Genomic DNA, 17,568 nt, shown 5'->3' on the forward strand with positions numbered 1-17,568 from the left:
GGAGTACTTGTGGCACCTTAGACTAACCAATTTATTTGACCATAAGCTTTCGTGAGCTACAGCTCACTTCATCGGATGCATAAAAGTGGAAAATGCAGTGAGGATATTTTTATACACGCAGACCATGGAAAAAATGGGTGTTTATCATACACATTGTAAGGAGAGTGATCACTTTAGATAAGCTATTACCAGCAGGAGAGTGGGGTAGGGGGAGAGAAACCCATTTTTTCATGGTCTGTGTGTATAAAAATATCCTCACTGCATTTTCCACTTTTATGCATCCGATGAAGTGAGCTGTAGCTCACGTAAGCTTATGCTCAAATAAATTGGTTAGTCTCTAAGGTGCCACAAGTACTCCTTTTCTTTGTATGAATGCTGTATGACTATTAACCTTCCCTGTAATGTCCTCATTATTTATCCCTCACAAAATAACAGCCACGCTCAGAAATAAGAATACCATAATGATTTTTTTAGCTTTGCCGTCAGCCTATAGTACCAGTGACTTCAAGGTTTTGATAATATGGCTGCAGAGTTGGTTGGGGAGTGGATGGGATTGCACTTGAGTCATTCCATTCCTTTCTCCTGGAAGATGGTGATGGGTAACTTCTCATCCACCTGAAGGACACTCTTGGCTAGGGTTCGCTTGTCGCTCATCTTGCTTGGTGTATATGTGAGGCTACTAGGTGATGCGGAGACCATGTGGTCTGTGACTGTTGTCAGTATGTGAATAACATGGAGCGCTGTCTCTTTCATAAAATCCAGGAGACACAGCTTATTTAATTTGCTTGTATACCTGGCCAAAGTAAGGGCATGAGTGTGCAAGAGAGCCTGCTGAAGCTCAGTTCAGAAAAGGCTGAGCAGAAGATGCTGGCAAGAAGCATCTAGTGGGTGGTGGCAAAGGGTATGTCTGCTTCCATTACCACAGGGGTATGCCCATGTGTAGTCAAGGGGCTTGGGGATATGTTTGGATTCCCTGGTAGCATGAGAGCCAGAAGTTTAGTTTTTCACTTGTTGGGCTAAATCAGGGGTTCTCAAACTTCATTGTACCGTGACCCCTTCTGGCAACAAAAATTACTACACAACCACAGGAGGGAGGACCGAAGCCTGAGCCCCACCGCTTCAGAGGTGACAAAGCCAAAGCCCGAGTCCCTACTCCTCCGGGGGGTGGGGAGGCCAGCAAAGTCAAAGCCCAAGGGCTTCAGCCCTAGGCGGGAGGAGGGGGCAAACTGTAACCTGAGACTTGCCATCCAGGGATGAAGCCCTCAGGCTTTGGCTTTGACCTCGGGGGGGTGGGGCTTGGGATTTGGTCCTGAGTGGTGGGGCTCGGGCTTCGGCCCCAGGCCCCAGCAAGTCTAACACCAGCCCTGGTGATTCCATTAAAATGGAGTCGTGACCCGCTTTGGGGTCCCAACCCACAGTTTGAGAACCGCTGGGCTAGATGATTGGTTCCATTTTTGTCTGATATGGACTTCACGACATCTAGATTGTTTTGGTGGTGTAAGGTTGCCAACTGTCTAATCGCACAAACCCAGACAGCCTTGCCCTGCACCTCCTCCAAGGCCCTGCCCCCTACATCATCTCCCCCCCTCCCCCCCATCGCTTACTCTCTCCCACAGTCACTTTCACCGGACTGGGATGGGGGTTGGGGTTCAAGAGGGGGTGCTGGGGGTGGGGCCAAGGGGTTCGGAGTGTGGGAGGGGTCTCTGTGCTGAGCCTGGGGCAGGGCGTTGGGGTGCAGGAGGGTGTGCGGGGTGTGGGCTTTGGGACAGAGTTTGGGTGCAGGAGGGGGCTCTGGGCTGGGGCAAGGGGTTGGGGTGCGGCAGGCTCCCAGAAGTGGTCGGTCAGGCTCAGGGGTGGCCAGGCGGCTCTGTGTGATGCCCCTGCCTGCATGTGTTGCCCCGGCAGCTCCCATTGGCTGGGAACCTAGGCCAATAGGAGTTTTGGAGTCAGTGCACAGGGCGGAGGCAGGACACAGAAACCCCCCTGGCCACCTTTGCGCCTAGGAGCCAGAGGGATGTACTGGTTGCTTCCAGGAGCCACATGGAGCCAGAGCAGGTAGGGAGGCTGCCTTAGCTCCGCTACGCTCCACCGGCCGGACTTTTAATGGCCTATTAAAATCTCCCGGATTGCTTTCAATAGCCACTGGGAGATCGAGGCTGATTCTGGGAGACTCCTGGCCAATCCGGGAGGCAACCCAAGGTGGTGTAGTCTATCTTTGAAGGTCATTTGACATAAAAAGTAGACGCCTTATTCCGTCAGACCGCTGTTACTTCAGACTTTGGAGAACAGCTATATCTTCTAGCATGCTTTTGGATGCAATTAAAGGCTTATTTTGAACTCTGAATCTGCTAGATTTGAGTACTAGCTTCTTAAGTTGCCACCTCTTCTTTCTTGCGCTGTTGCAGAGGCTCATCTCAGCACAGTACCAGCTCAGTCTGAATCTTGGCCATAGCTTGTGTCCTGTACCAAGGCTTTCTGGGTGGCTTTGTCTGTTTTGTGCAGAGTAAGCTTTTCATTTCTTTACATTTCTAGCCCTGTGATTTGAAAGGAAAACCTTTATGAATGGGAATCAGTTCATGGTTGTCTTCCTAGGTATGAGATGGATAGGAACGTATCTCAATTTCTTATTGAGTGATGTTTAATGATGACAGTAGCAGTTTTACTGTTGATTATTTTAGCAGAAGCCTCCAGCTACCTGGGGTTTTGTTGGAGATTGAGCAGAGTATCTCAGCATGTTCTTGCCTAATTGTTGATAGACTTGATTGTATCGGTTAGGGCTACTGTCAAGGTATCACCTGTGTGTGAATTTCTGCTCTGGAATTCACTTGCCTGTGGTCCAACAGAGGGTTTAGATAACTGTCACCTGAGGTACGGGGTTTATGCCTGAGGGGCAGACTGCAGGCATGTAAGGCCGAGAACTGTATTTTTGTTAAATTCTGTATATGCAATCAGTGTCTGAATGCACATAAATATCTAATACTTTATCTCTGTTTGTCCCCCTCCCTTCTCAACAACCCCACCCAGCAAAAAATCCCTCACTTGGTCAGACTTGCCAACCCCTACTCATTTGGGGCAGGGAATGGCCTGGGAAGCTTTCCTTAGTAGGATTTAGCATTTAAGCTGTGGTTAAAGTTTCTCCTTCTGATGACTGGAGGTTTTGCTGTGTATTCCAGAAAAACTTGGGCTGCAGGAATGAATCTCTAAACATGTTCCCAATCTGACCCCTGCCTATTATGGTCCTTACAAAGAAGTCTTACCACAGTGTTTCTGTGTCTCATTTATTTATCCTCTAAGGCATAATCAGGCAGAAGCAGAAAACATCGCAGTATCTAGGTTCCATTACAAACTGATTTGTTAAGGCACGTGAAAAAACAACCTATTACCCTGGGCACACTTTTCAAATTTTTAAGAAAAGAAAACCCAGCAAATTCTAAAAGCAGCAGATAACTTATCTCTCTATAAAACAAAAGTTATTTCTTTAATAGAAGGACCCAGTTCTGTGTGTCTAACTTTTAAGAGTTGTTTCTTGGTGGCTGCAGACGGCTGTTTAAAAGAGCATTTATTTAGATGCTCATTCCTTCTCTTCCCACTCCATGGCCCCATCTGCAGTGGGCACGCCAAATTGTGTTTTCTCTCTTGCTCAAAGATACCTTACCCCCAGTAGAGGTTTCTCTAGTCTTTTCAAGGCGTCGTATCAATAAAAAGATGCTGCCAAGGTCTGGGCCCCTTTCTTTCACTCTGACATCTGTGATGAGAAGGTGGTGAACTCTTCCCATCTAGCCCTAATAGATGTTCTGCCTGGGGGAGTCCCACTTAATATGAGCCAGATTTTGTTTCGTAAAGACATATCCAAAGCTTGTCCTCTGCGTCTTCCTACCCAGAGACTTTCTGCTGGTACCTTCATGGTCATTAAGTGTAGTTAAAAACAGCTACCACAGCTTTACAGATTGTTTTACTTTTTGCATTGTTGGGCAGGTCTGATGTGAGGGGAGTAAAAAGAATCATCATTTGACCTTGAGAGCCTGTTGTTACTTGAAGAGACTGATGCTGATCACTTTTGATAGTGAGTCCAGATAGTGACGTCTAGTCCAGTTTTTGCCAACATAGGTGCATGCTTGGTGCTGTGCAAGGGAGAGTGCCTGTAGATAAGCCATGTAAGCAGTCATGCTTGACCTTTGGATCATTTTGTATGAAAGGTAGCAGCTTGTCATTTTTTCCTCTTATGGTGTTAAAGGACAGAGATAGTAAAGATCAATGTTCACTTCATTGGATAAAGTTACATAGCTTAGCAAGAGTCTTACACTCTATTGCTGTCCATCTCTTTTTAGCATTCTTAAAGACCAAATATTGTTAAAATAACTAATTGGTGTTGTCAAGTTTAAAAAAAAAAAAATTCTAACAATATTTTTTGCCACTTGAGTGCTGATTAATTAATACAGTTCAGAATTTTCTAAAATAGAACTAATGTCCATCACTAGCTCAAGTTCTGTGAGACCACACCTTCCTCACACTTAATTGTACCCATAACAAAAGAACACTAGGTAATGCATTTACAACTAGTAAAAATTAAAAATTGAAGAAATATGTCAACAGATCTTGTACTGTACTCACTTTTATTTGAATCAGCATTGTCTGGATGAATTATTTTAAAAATACCCAAACTGGGAAAGTCAACCTAAAGCAGAATTTCCCAACCTACAAATGAGATGCACCACTTACGTTTGTAAAGCCTGAGTAACTAAATAGCCTTGCTGTTTTACACATGGAACTAATCCTCAACACCTGTATAAGGTGAAAAGATGGAGATAACTGCAGTTTCCCTTGTGTGTAAGTAGGTATTATCTTGCTGACCTGATTCCATTGCCCATTGAAGTTTGTGACAAAAATATCCCTGATTTCAATAGGGTCAGTCTTTGGCCCTAAGTGACTTGGCCATGATCACAGAGGGAGTAAAGGTTAGCACTGCATAGCTCCAGGATCCAGGCTTATACCACAACTATAGAGGTAATTGGGGAACAATTTAGAGGCACTTATTGCAAGCTTACTGTAGCCTCACAGTTGGATGCAGTGGGTTAGATTACATGATTCAAGAAAGTCCCTTTGCACCATATCAACTGCGATTCATGTTAAAACTGTGAAATTTGTTCTAATCAGATTATGGCAATTTTACATTTAACTTATTTCTTTCCCCAGAATAGGGCCACTTTCAAATTTGATCCTGCAGATGAGGATAAAAGAAAGGTAAGCAAAACAAACCTTTCTACTTGTGCATGCCCCCTTTCAGGCAGTCTTTCCTTTGCTCTGTGTTGTTTAGAGTCCACTACCACTGAGGTGATACAACTGAGCGTAGTTTGTCACGCTTATTATATGTTTTGCCTCGCTGTGCTGTCAGAAAAAGAAACTTAGAGTTCCAGAAGAACTGATAAAGAAAAATAACAAAAAAGAGCTAAGTAATCTTGTTGGAGGTTCTGATTAGGAAAAATAAATTAAGGGACCACTAACTCAACCGGCAGGAAGAAGCAAATGGAATTCCCCATTCTTGGAAGACTTGGGTTAGTAGAAAATTTTTCATTTCCCATTCATCAGACAAGACATCTGCCTACTTAGTGAGTACACAATACCATTTTTGTCTCCCAGGAAATGAAGGAAATGTCAGACTGATGTGCTTCTCAATACACCATTCTGAAAGTTTTGTGGCTTCTTGAAAAAGATGGTCTGATCTCAATCTCTGTCTGTATAATATGTAACTGTAGAATTGTCCATGAGAACTTGGATTGAAGAGTCCTTGATGAAAAGCAGAAAGGTTTTGCAAGCTAATCTCACGGCTCTCAATTCTAGTATGTTTATGTGAATCATAGGTTCTAGACATGACCAGAGGCCACGAGGACAAAAATAATATGTGCATCCCAGCCTATTTTGGATAAATCGGTTATCTGAGCTTCAGACATGACTGGAGAAGCAAATGGAATTCCCACACATATATTTCCCTTTGTCTATCATTCCATCAAGGCTCCAGGATTTGATTAGGAATCAGTACTTTTAATGACAAATCATTGAGTGTTGGTTTCTAAGGTGATTTGATCCATACTTGAAATGGTCTGACACATAATCTGGCAATTGGATTTACAAACATATACGAAGCCATATGGCCTAAAAGTTTGCAACTCTTTCTTATTGTAGGCAGAGGGTAAGTACAGATGTGAAGGATAAAATTTTTTTATTTGAAATCCTTTCAGTAGAAAGAATGTTCTCACTGCTTTTCAATCTAGAATTCATCAGAGCTCTCCTATAGACCGGGACAGATCCAGCTTTGACTTTGTTGATCCCCAAACCCAGGGATGAAAATAAATTAATCACTTTGCTTGCCGCTGCTATGACTTGCATTCGTGACTTCCCCTTTACAAGCCAGTTGTCCAGATAAAAGTAAATGTGCAATGCTTATAAGCATAAATGAGCTGCTAGTCCTGGCAGGTGCTTCATAAACACCTGCAGTGTCAATGACCTTCTGAAAGGAAGTGCCAGAATGGATAATGACTCCCCAGAGCCATAAATCTTGGCATTTGTGAGTGCACATCAAAATAAATGTCCTGCAAGTTGAGGGTAATGAACTAATCCATGGCATCTAGTGCTGGGATAATTGAAGTGAGAGTTACCATGCGGAATTTGGTGTGTTGAATGTATTTAAGGTTCCTGAGGACTGAATGTATTTTTGGTATGAGGAAATAAAGAAAATAGAAGCCCTTCTGATGTACTAATTCTAATGTTCCTAACTTGATGAGGTCATCTATCTGCTGGCATGTGGCATTCTCATGAGAATAGTCCCTGAAAAGGAACTGGGAAATGGGGCGGGAAGGAAGAAAAGGTTTGAAATTGAATGGCGTAATGATCCTTGCCTACTTGATGGACCCATCAATCTGTGGTGAATGGCATCCAAGCCTGCAGGAAAAAAAATAGACAGGAATCAGAGTGTGAAGTAAAAGGGCATAGATCTTTGTAGATTAGTACAGACACTCCCCGGGTTACGCAAGACCTGATTTATGCAAATCTGCACTTCTGGAAAAAGCTCCGTAAGCTAGAAATAAAGAGTGTTTTGGGGTTTTTTGTTTTTGTTTTTTGTTGGCATAATGGTCAGATATGTTTCCGACTTGCGTAACTTGAGTTTTGTGTAAGGCGTTCCAGAATGGAACGATTGCATAAGTCAGGGAGCGTCTGTACAAGATCCTTGACCACTGCGTCGAATCTGATGTCTCTGTGCCTGATCCAACTGAGTAGTACAGGAGAGGGTAATGGAGCTGACTTCTTTTAATATGTACATCTTTCTTTAAATTGTACAGAAGGCCTCTGGTGTTGAGAATATGAAAAAAGAATATTGAGCTTTCCTATATCTGGAGACGGAAGACTGAGGACAAAATTCCTTGTTTTTGAAATTCTATAAAATCTGAGCTTGGATCTTGAATTTTGTAATGAATGCAGAGATTATCAATGTTAGAACTGAACAGATTCTGACCATTTGAATGGCAAGTCTTGAATTGCTGCTTGAACTTCTTTTGGTAAAACTTAAGGCAGATAACCATGACGAGTGTTGCATTACAATACCTGTAGCCATTGAACGAGCACCAGAATCGGCAGCATCTAATGCAGTTTGAGACGTTTTAGCAATAAACTGTCCTCCTTTAGAAATAGCTTTACGTTCATTTTTGAACTCTGAGGATAATTTGTCCTTAAAATCTGAGTCTATCCCATTGCAGCTATCATGGCTTGATAACTTGCTACCCTAACATGTAAAGATGTTGAATACATTTTCTTTCTGAAAAAATCTAGTTCCTTAATTCTCCTCCCCCCTCAGGAGTAGATTTTCCAGAGTGTGTTGCTCTCTCATTGTCTGCAGGAACAACCAGCAATGATGGTGCCAGATGAGTATAAAAATGCTCAAATCTTCTGAATGGCATCTGATGTCTGTCACTACCATGAAGTGGTGAAAGTAGCTGAAATGGAAGCATGGGAAGCCCAGATACCTTTTGGTGAATCCAATATCCCTTCATTTATAGGTGTTGCAACCTTGACTTGGGCTGCTGATTGCTGAATATCAAATAGTTTATATGCTTTTTCCTGAACTAAATCCAAATGAAGAGTGAGTGTGTGTGTGTACACTATATGCTTCAGTAGTTCCTGAAAAGTTCTAAAATTATCAGGTGAAAGTGGAGTAGCCTGTGCAATGATTTCATCAGGTATAGGATCAGAATGATTGTCCCGATGAGCAGGTATTTCATCATCACTTAAAATTTGTTCCTTTGTGTCTTGAACTAGACAAGGAAAATTATTAGAATTGAGAGTCTGCAGCCTGTGAGTCACGAATAGTATATTGTGGGAGAACTTGCTCTGAAATTATGAGTATTGTGGCCATATAGAAAGAGATGTGGCCAGTTCAGAGGAAACCAAGGAGCATAGTGAAAATGAGCATCTTTAGATGTAATAGGAAGCTTCTTCTCATTATTATTTTCTCTCCGTTGATATTTCTTTTTAATGGAAGACTCGTGTCAGAAGCTGCAGAGGAATTGGTGTCTCTGGCTGAAGAAAACTCTGATGCAGGAACCATGACAGGAGACTGAAAGATAAAAGTGGGACTTGCATCCTTTTAATTTTATTGATGTGTTGCTTCAAAGAAGTTTTCATAACTGGTACCCTTGTTTCTTTTTGTGGAGGGCTCAAGTTACAGTCCCCTCTCCCGGGGATGAAGCCCTTGGGCTTCGGCCCCGTCTGCCTGGGGCAGCAGGGCTCTGGCTTCGGGCTCAGGTTTTGGTCCTCCTCACCCAGGGTTGCGTAGTAATTTTTGTTGTCAGAAAGGGGTCGTGGTGCAACAAAGTTTGAGAACAGCTGATTAAAACTTCTCTCTGCAGTTGCACAGGAGCTGATGAGTCAGAACTATTCAGTCCTTGGAAGCAGGACTGTTTTGATGGATCTTCCTGAGTTTGCCTCAGCTGCTTCCTGGCCCCCAAGTTTGGTGTCACAACTTTGATAGGAGAATTTGAAGACTGTCTCAGGAAGGAAGAAGCTTTTGTCTATGGTCAGAGCCTAACATAGCTTTCATGGTTTTTTTGTGCCCCCCCCCTGCCCCCGAGGAAAAAGATTCAGTCTAGACTGCTTCTCCCTTTGTGTCCACTTCTTGAAGGGCATGCAAATGGTACAGTTATCTGGGATAACTGGGAGTTCCTCAGCCATGACATATGCCTTTATTGTCTGGGTATCAGTGAGAGGAATATTTCCTTCTCCCCTGGCCCCGCCCCCCAGGATTGGCATGATTTAAAACCTGGGAATTTAGGCTCTACCGAAAGCTGCACTCTTTCTTTTTTTTTTTTTTTTTTTTTTCCCTAACCTGCTGCTAACTGAAACAGTAAAAAGTAACCAACTATAAACAAACTGTTTACTGAGTATTTAGGCTGGCAGTTAATGAATAATACAGATGGACACTGTTGTTCCAACTCATTACTTAAAGCAGTTCGAAGGAACTGAATGGAGGTTGAGGTTGCTGTACACTTTATTCCCTGGGGACGGGGTGAGGAGGAGTGGTGGGAGCACATGCATGACCCCATTAGTCACTGCTAGAGAAAACATTCTGAACTGCTATTCTGGGGAATGTGGACACCATAAGTGGGTGCAGTTATTCAAAGAACCAGTTGCCATGTGCAGTTACTTAAAGAACAAGAACATTCAAGGAAATTAAGGTTCTCAAACTTCATTGCATTGTGACCCCTTTCTGACAAGAGAAATTACTACACAACCCCAGGAGTGGGGGACTGAAGCCTGAGCCCCACCACCCAGAGTAGGGGGCCAAAGCAGAAGCCCAAGGGCTTCAGCCCCAGGCAGGGGGCCTATAACCTGAGTCCCACCACCCAGGGCTGAAACCCTCTGGCCTCGGCCCGGGCAGTGGGGCTTGGGCTTCAACCCTAGGACCCAGCAAGTCTAATGCCAGCCTTGGTGAACCCATTAAAATGCGGTCCTGACCCTCAGTTTGAGAACCACTGATCTAGACCACTTATACAGGAACAATTTACCTTCATGGGTCAAGCGCACAAATGGATTCCAAGGCAATATGTGAATTTACCCAACGCATAAAAGCTAGAAAAAAGTATTTTTAGTATCAATATAGTGGGATATTTAAGGGTACAGTGGGTTTAATATCCAACATACTTCCACTTAAAACTAGATTTGGTACCTGAAGATGTTAGTTTCTAACTATCAAAGTTGTTAATATGTATTGCAATCTTAATCATAGTTCTAAACTATATAAATAAAAACCCGACAAAAACAAAATGGCTAAGATGACTTGACATATCTATGAATAAATAACACACAGTTCTATTGAAAATGTTTTAAATATATTATGTGACTACTATATACACTGACATTCTAGGTCTCTATATAAACCCAACTAAAAATCAAGAACTTTAAATAATATACAAGTCCCTCTATATAATTAGTTCTCTGATTCCCTTCCTGTTGACTTGGCTTCTGTTCCATGCTTTCAGTAATTTTCTGGTGGTGTCTCGTCTTCCTTCATTCTTGACATCTTATGTAACACCCTTCCTTTTAACTGCGAAACTTGTTTCCAGCTGTTCATCTAAAAGCTTGTTTAAATTATAAGGATTCAGATATTCTTTTAACTTGTGGTCGCATTGCATGATTTGAAACTATAACCTGTAGTCCTGTGGAAGGGATTGTTAAGTGTATTAAGTGATTGCATATTCAAATATAAGCATCCATGTTCTTGTCACCAAAATTCAAATAACTGCAGGTATGTTTGTATTGATTAGCTCAGATAACTTTAGAAGTGTGTAACTAGATCATGTCTTTAAGTTTTTAATGTGCTTTGTTGGCATCATGCTATATGCTGCAGGGTTGTCTGAGTGCTTTACAGCATTTTTTTTTTTTTTTTTTTGCAGTCCATTCTCCTTACTATTACACTGCTTTAAGCAAAATGGTGTTTACTCGGGACCTTTATTTAAAATGTTCTATCAGAGAACCATCTTTGAATCCTCTTAACAGACAAGGTCTTGAGGGGAACATAATCTTTAAACTTAGGGCTGGTCTATGCTAACGCTGTAAGTTGACCTAAGTTACACTACTTCAGTTACATAATTGAAGTCGACGTAACTTAGATCAACTTACAGGGTGTCTACACTGCGCTATGTTGATGGCAGATGCTCTCCTGCCCACTTACCTCCCACCTCTTAGGAAGGTGGAGAACAGACCTCTATGGGAGAATGCTCTGCCATTGACTTAGCTTGTCTCACCAGACCCCTAAATCGCTGCCGCTGCATCGATTGCAGCAGTGCTGATTTAGCAGAAAGTATAGACAAGCCCTTAATGTTGCAAACATGGCCACAGTGAGGCATGATTGGGGTCATTGATTTAATATGCAAATTTATTATGTATTTGAAGTATTTTTGCTGTCTCCATGAATCCTTTCTCCCTCTCCCTCCAATCTAGGTGTGGGGGGGGTGTGTGTGCGCGCACATGATGGGAGACCGTATGAACTAGGGCTTCTAGGAACAAAGTTCCTTGGAAATCCAGTTTCAGGAAAACATGCACGCACTTCTTTCAGTTGTGGCCATTAACTTTAAGGCAAATTATGATTTTTTTTTTTTTTTTTCATTTTAAGTTTTGTGCTCTTTGGACTTATCCTACAAAATCTTGTGAGTAGTCCTTGAGGAAGGCATGGCAGGACTGAACCCTTTATTTGTGTATATTTTCTTTCTTCTGTATGCAGAGTTTAAAAGGTGACCTGGAGGATAGGCACTGCATTTTCATTGGGTAAGCTGTTGAAGTTGCGTTGCATTGCATTGCATGGCATGACAAGTGCATAAAAATTAGTTGAGAGATATGGAAATACTCTATGTACACATTTACCATTTTTTGCAGAGGAGTCCATCTGTCTAAAAAAAAATAAAAAGATAGAAAACTTGATTTTTAAAGTTTTCAGCTGTTTTTCTTATCTGTCGTCTTGAAATCATCCCAAGCGTGTACGATTTTTAAATTTTTTTTAAACAATAAAATAAAATAGACTATCAAACAAGGATGGCATAGAAACACGGGACTCATCTCAGTCAGTAATTTGGTTTTATTAACTCTTTTAAAATCTAATCATTACTGTGCTCTGGTGTATATCGCTATCTTATAAGTACTTGGGAGCTAGAGGCACTTGACTTCATCTCACGCAGTGTACTCAGTGCATGCTGATATTGCAGAATTACACATGCCCATTGTGAATGGAAATAAAAAATAAAGCATATCTATAGGGCTCTTAACAAATCTGCTTAAAGGATGATCAGACCCCTAGGTATTGCCACACCTCAATTTAAAAAAAAGTTGTTAGCATAACCAAACTCAAAATGAAAATTTGATATTCTGGGATCATATCTTACCTGTTTTGCCTAAGTATTATAGGACCCTCCAGCCAGAGGACGACTTTACAGTATCCTAGCGGTTGCAGAACCTAGGCCTGCTGTCTCTTACTGAAACGTGTTTTTTTTTCTTGTGTGGGGCAGTGAACTGAATCGGGCTGGAATTGTAGAACCATTCTATTGAGTATTTCAGTAAAACAAATAACCAGCCTGATATCCTAATGTTGTTGTTAACTTGTAATGGCCCTGGAACCCCCTTAGGAGGTAGCAATCTTAAGGGTTTTTCTGGTCAACAGTGACATTTTTTAAAATTGGGAAAATGGCAGCATTTTTGTGGCTAGAGCTGTGGTCTCCTAATATGTTGTCATATTTCTCTCAGTGACTTTTCACAACCAGAAGTAGTTTGTAAGCTTAACAATACTTTTGCTGAAACAGAGGAAGTAAATTCGTCCAAGGTAGGAAGGAAAACTGTTTATATTAACACACACACACAAAAAATGAGCTTAAATAATCAAGGAGCAGCAGCCAAATGCAAAAAGAGCTCCAATAAGTTAGTTTTTTCTGGTCCCAAAACTTCAGCAGGGGAGTAATTTCTGTTTTTCTCTTAATTCCTTTACGATCAGCTATTCAACCTTTGGTAGCATTGTTTCTCTAACCATGGATTTCTCTCTTCCTCTGCTTTACATTTTTGTGAATTATCAACTGACTTTTGTATGTGATGGGTTAGTAGCACTTAATTTTTTCCACATGATTATCACATTTGTAAAAAAAAAAAAAAAAAAAACCAAAAACAAAGCCACTTCTTTAAACCATAACCCCTGTGCTTCTTTAACTCTTTCTGTCATGCACTCCATGGTAGAAATGACCCTGTCTCTCTCTGCATTTTAATTCTAGATTTTTTTTCTTTCTTGCTTCCCCATCTCTAGGCTCCCTACCTCCCCCTACTTTATGTTAGAACTATTGCCCGCCCAGCTTCCTCCAGACAGTGGTACCTCCCCTTCCTGTCTCCTTTGTGTGCCAGCCCCACATGGCCTGTCAGGTCCCCAGATCACTGAAGAGTCTTGCCCTCTCTGCTGTCTTGGGGGGCAGGGGTGGGTTGCTGCAAGCACGGTGGAGCAGAATCCTCATGTCAGTGTGTTTTGGGGCTGTAAATGTGCCCCTGGCACCTGCCAATTAGCTGTTTCCACAATCCCCTCTAACCACGCACTCACATGAATCTACTAACTTCAACAGCTCAGCAGTTCTATATTCTGTTCAGCATCTTCCATTTCAGAACCAATTGGAGTTTTAGTTTAACTCAGAATGTAGTTAATTCTTAGAAGCTCTCAGAAATCTAGAATGCTGTATCTCTATCTGTGGTTGTCAGCCAGGGGTATGCAGAGGTCTTCCAGGGGTACATTAACTCATCTATATATTTGCCTGGTTTTACAACAGGCTACATAAAAAGTTCTAGCAAAGTCAGTACAAACTAAAATTTAATAGAAACAATGACTTGTTTATACTGCTCTATATACTATACACTGAAATGTAAGTACAGTATTTATATTCCAATTGATTTATTTTATAATTGTATGGTAAAAATGAGAAAGTGAGCAATTTTTCAGTAATAGTGGCTGTGACACTTTTGTATTTTTGTTAGCAAGTAGTCTTTAAGTGAGGTGAAACTTGGGATACACGTGAGAGATCAGACTCCTGCAAAGGGGTACAGTAGTCTGGAAAGATTGAGAGCCACTGCTGAATATATACACTACGATTGACGTACATATATGGAAGCTGGCACCATTGAGAAAACATGCAAGAAAATGCAAAAAAAATAAGTGTATATGAAGAACTCATGCTGACTGAATTAGCTGCTGTCACAACAGTTAAGACATAATGCTCTGTGTAAGTGGATTTACAGAAATAAAATGAAACAATTGTTAAACATTTTAAAAATAAGAAGAAGTTGGGGCCTCTGTATTCTGCGACTCTGCAGCCACAGAATTTGCTGTGAACGCTAGCCACTGTTACAAAATTGTGCTCCAGAATCTAAGCTTTCATGTGTTATTTTTGACGGAACTATGAAAATAACTTGCACTGAAAGGAAACCAATGCAATACTGACATCTTGAAAATACACTGAGCTTAAAATAGTACATGTAAAGAGTATACACTTTCTCACTCAGACCAATAGATGCTTCACTCCAAAACCTAATGCCATAAAATGGTGGTCATTTTAGCAGAAATAGCCAGCTATTCAACTTATCCAGCAATCCCAAACAACCTTATTTGGTGTTAAAATCCCTAGCTGTCTCCTAGTTGATTGCCAGAAACTCCGAACTTCTATCTTTGACAAATTCTATAATCCATTATGCATGGTCAATGCAAAACTGTGGGGCATATATAGTATGAGGTCTACTGTACTTATTTCACTGTTTCTTTATTTTTAATTCACTAGCCTGTCTCCCACCACAGCCCCTTTAAAAATTATTTTTATGGGACCCAGTTTTGCATCTGTTTTATGTGTGGTGTTCCTATTGACTTCATTAACATTCTGCCCTCTGAGCAGCTGCTAAAGTAGGTTGTATTAAATAAACTAAAAACTTGCCCATCTCATGAACCCCCTACTGAGAGCTTAATTAAAATCAACTGAGAATTTAAAACTATGAAAAATCTTGGTTAGAAGACACAATGAACTACAGAGACTTAAGTCAGTCCAGGAGAAGGCAGAATGACTTGATGCCAGTTACCATTTATTCAAGTGACTGGGAACATCATGTGCTCTGGCACATAATCTCTGAGGCCAAAGATATGGGTGCTGCCAGCGCTCTCAACTATAAAGCTCATGAAACTTCATAGCAAACCTGTGATGTGACTGATTTCCTCACCATCACTGCTCTCCCCCTCCCCTTTCCAAAAAACAACTTGTACCATGATTTAGCTATTTGAGGCCTTTTTAAAATGGACATTTTCTAAAAAACCAAAACCATATAACTGTGTAAATTGTTAAGAATCTTTTTTTTTAAAGCAGGTGGATGTGCCATCACCCTCCCAAGTCAAATCCTCTGCCTCCACAATGCTGCATTAAAATCATGAATCTTTAAAATTGAGCCAATATCAATTTAGCTTTAAAGCAGAAGACCTGATCCTTGAAGTTACTGGTAATCTAGATTAAAAATTCAACAAAGGTATATGGCTAGGCTTGAGTTTGGGAATTTTCCACATACCTACCAGGATCCTAAACTGCATTCCTTAGGCCCGCTGAACTGCCACTGGAATTTAGGGTGCGCAAAAGAATGCGGGATCGGGCCCAACTGCATTGCTTATAAGAGGCAAGATAAGTGAAGATGGTTTAAAAACACATTACTTTGGGGTAACATTCAATTGCTACTTTTTGCTGGATTTTCCTTCATTTTTGACAGTGTCTGCTCTGGTACAGGAAAATAGGATCAGCATGCAGTTCAGAGTGAGGTAGTTGTAGAGGCAAATTATTTTCTTTAATCTCGCGTCAAAGTAGAATAATATATAGATGTGTATTTGAAAAGGGTGCCTCTATATGCTTTAGGTCCCTTTGACGTAACTCAAAAATGCAAGTACATCAAATATAAGAGAACCTAGCAAATTTTGGAAGCAGATATTTATTTTTTAGCAAAACTCTTGCTGTTCACCCTTAAATTCCAGTTAGTTCCTGTAACAGTGAACCATCCATAGTCACGCTGTTATACTCAATAAGCTAGTGGTGTTCAGCTACTGGTTTGTATATGGCAGTAATGGGAAGTATATTTTTCAAGTTCCTGATATTCTCCAAATGGAAAGAGTGATTCACTAGGGGGAACAGCAAAAAAGCCCCATCCTGTTCTCAGCATGTTTGTACACTAGCTACAAGAAACCAAACTGACCTTGCATAGATCAGAAAATGCCAGTAGTGGGGGGGCAAGTTGGAGAGGGAACGCATTGAATGGGTCAGCAACATGGCTGGGAGATGTGCTAAAACAGGGCTAGTGGAGCCTAGCTGGTGTGTGGAGAATGGGCTAGCTGGGTTGGTATTCAAATTATGGGACATAATATGTACAACTGCCTAAATGACTGCTAAGAACATATATTTTTCCTGTCTTTGAAAAACTGGGAAATTCAGTGGCAAACTGTTAATGCAGAGATAAGGTTGCTGGTAGTCTTTCCTTGCAGAACAATGAGTTGAGCAAAGCTCAAATTTCTGAAAGCCAGGAAATGCACAGTTAAGGTTGCCCATGCAACCTTAACTCTGCCATCTTTCAGCAATGCCCCCAATATGTCCTGCCAGTCCCACAGTTGCTGAAATTGCTGTTCACCTCTTTTTACAACCCATTTATTCTCATCCATGGGATTCTATCTACCACTATTAAAGAACAAAAAGGGGGGAAAAAATTGCCCACACTTGGTTATCTCAGAGACCACCTCTCCTACAATGCTGTTTCACAGTGGCAGTTTGGATCAGTTAGCAGTTTTTCTGCCACTGTGAATTACAGTACTCTGTCAGCAGAGACAGAGCTTTCTTGACTGAATCACTCTAACAGAAAAAGGGTCAATTTATTCTGTTCCTACTATTAGCAAGTTTGTGTTTGTAGTCCCAAGTGCTGCCCACTCTCTCTTGTCTGGATTATTTATCAAAATCTAGCAGATTCAGTAACTGCTGCTTCTGATTTATAAGCAAAGATAATAATTCAATTAAAAAGTTTTCTGTATAAAAAATATTTGTGAAAAGTCAGTTGAGCTGTAGAGATTGATTTGACCATTTCTCCTGAACTATGATCGTTTTTAAAAAAAAAAAAAAAAAAAACTTTAAGGGTGAGATCTTCAAAGTCTTCAGCATTGGCCAACTTTTCCCACTGAAGTCAAAGAGCGTTTTATCACTAACTTCAGTGAAAGCAGTTAGGCCAGTGTTGAATGCTTCTGAAAAGCCCACTCTTAAGCTTCCTTTTTTTTTTTCTTTTTTTTCTTTTATGTGTCTTGTTGATTTCCAGATATTTCATAGCCATGGTTTAACAATACTAAGTATTTCAGAGAGACTGAAATTCTGTGTTTTAGTGACTGTCTCTTTTGGCATACATGATATAAATATAACCCCATCTGTGCTGATCAAAAATGATTTCCAGATAAATTTTTAGAGGCGAAGAATGCAGCAGACTGGTAGGTCTTTAAACCAAAACATT

At 41.0% G+C, this 17,568-nt stretch overlaps 1 protein-coding gene across 7 annotated transcripts in view; it reads left to right on the forward strand.

Moving 5' to 3' along the window:
- The window catches only part of RIC8B (RIC8 guanine nucleotide exchange factor B), a 58,733-nt gene that overhangs the window by 1,890 nt on the left and 39,275 nt on the right, over nt 1–17,568 (forward strand). For 4 of the 7 annotated variants that reach the window (XM_037880197.2, XM_037880205.2, XM_037880177.2 and 1 more), the window contains exon 2: nt 5,194–5,241. The exons of 2 other annotated variants lie outside the window; for them this stretch is intronic. In XM_037880197.2, coding sequence (XP_037736125.1) covers nt 5,194–5,241 — 48 coding nt within the window. Of the gene's footprint in view, nt 1–5,193; nt 5,242–11,767; nt 11,812–17,568 lie in introns of those variants that run through there. One more of the 7 variants, XM_037880213.2, reaches the window with a different exon arrangement.

This window comes from Chelonia mydas, chromosome 1 (genome assembly GCF_015237465.2).
Source record: "Chelonia mydas isolate rCheMyd1 chromosome 1, rCheMyd1.pri.v2, whole genome shotgun sequence".
NCBI lineage: Eukaryota > Metazoa > Chordata > Testudines > Cheloniidae > Chelonia > Chelonia mydas.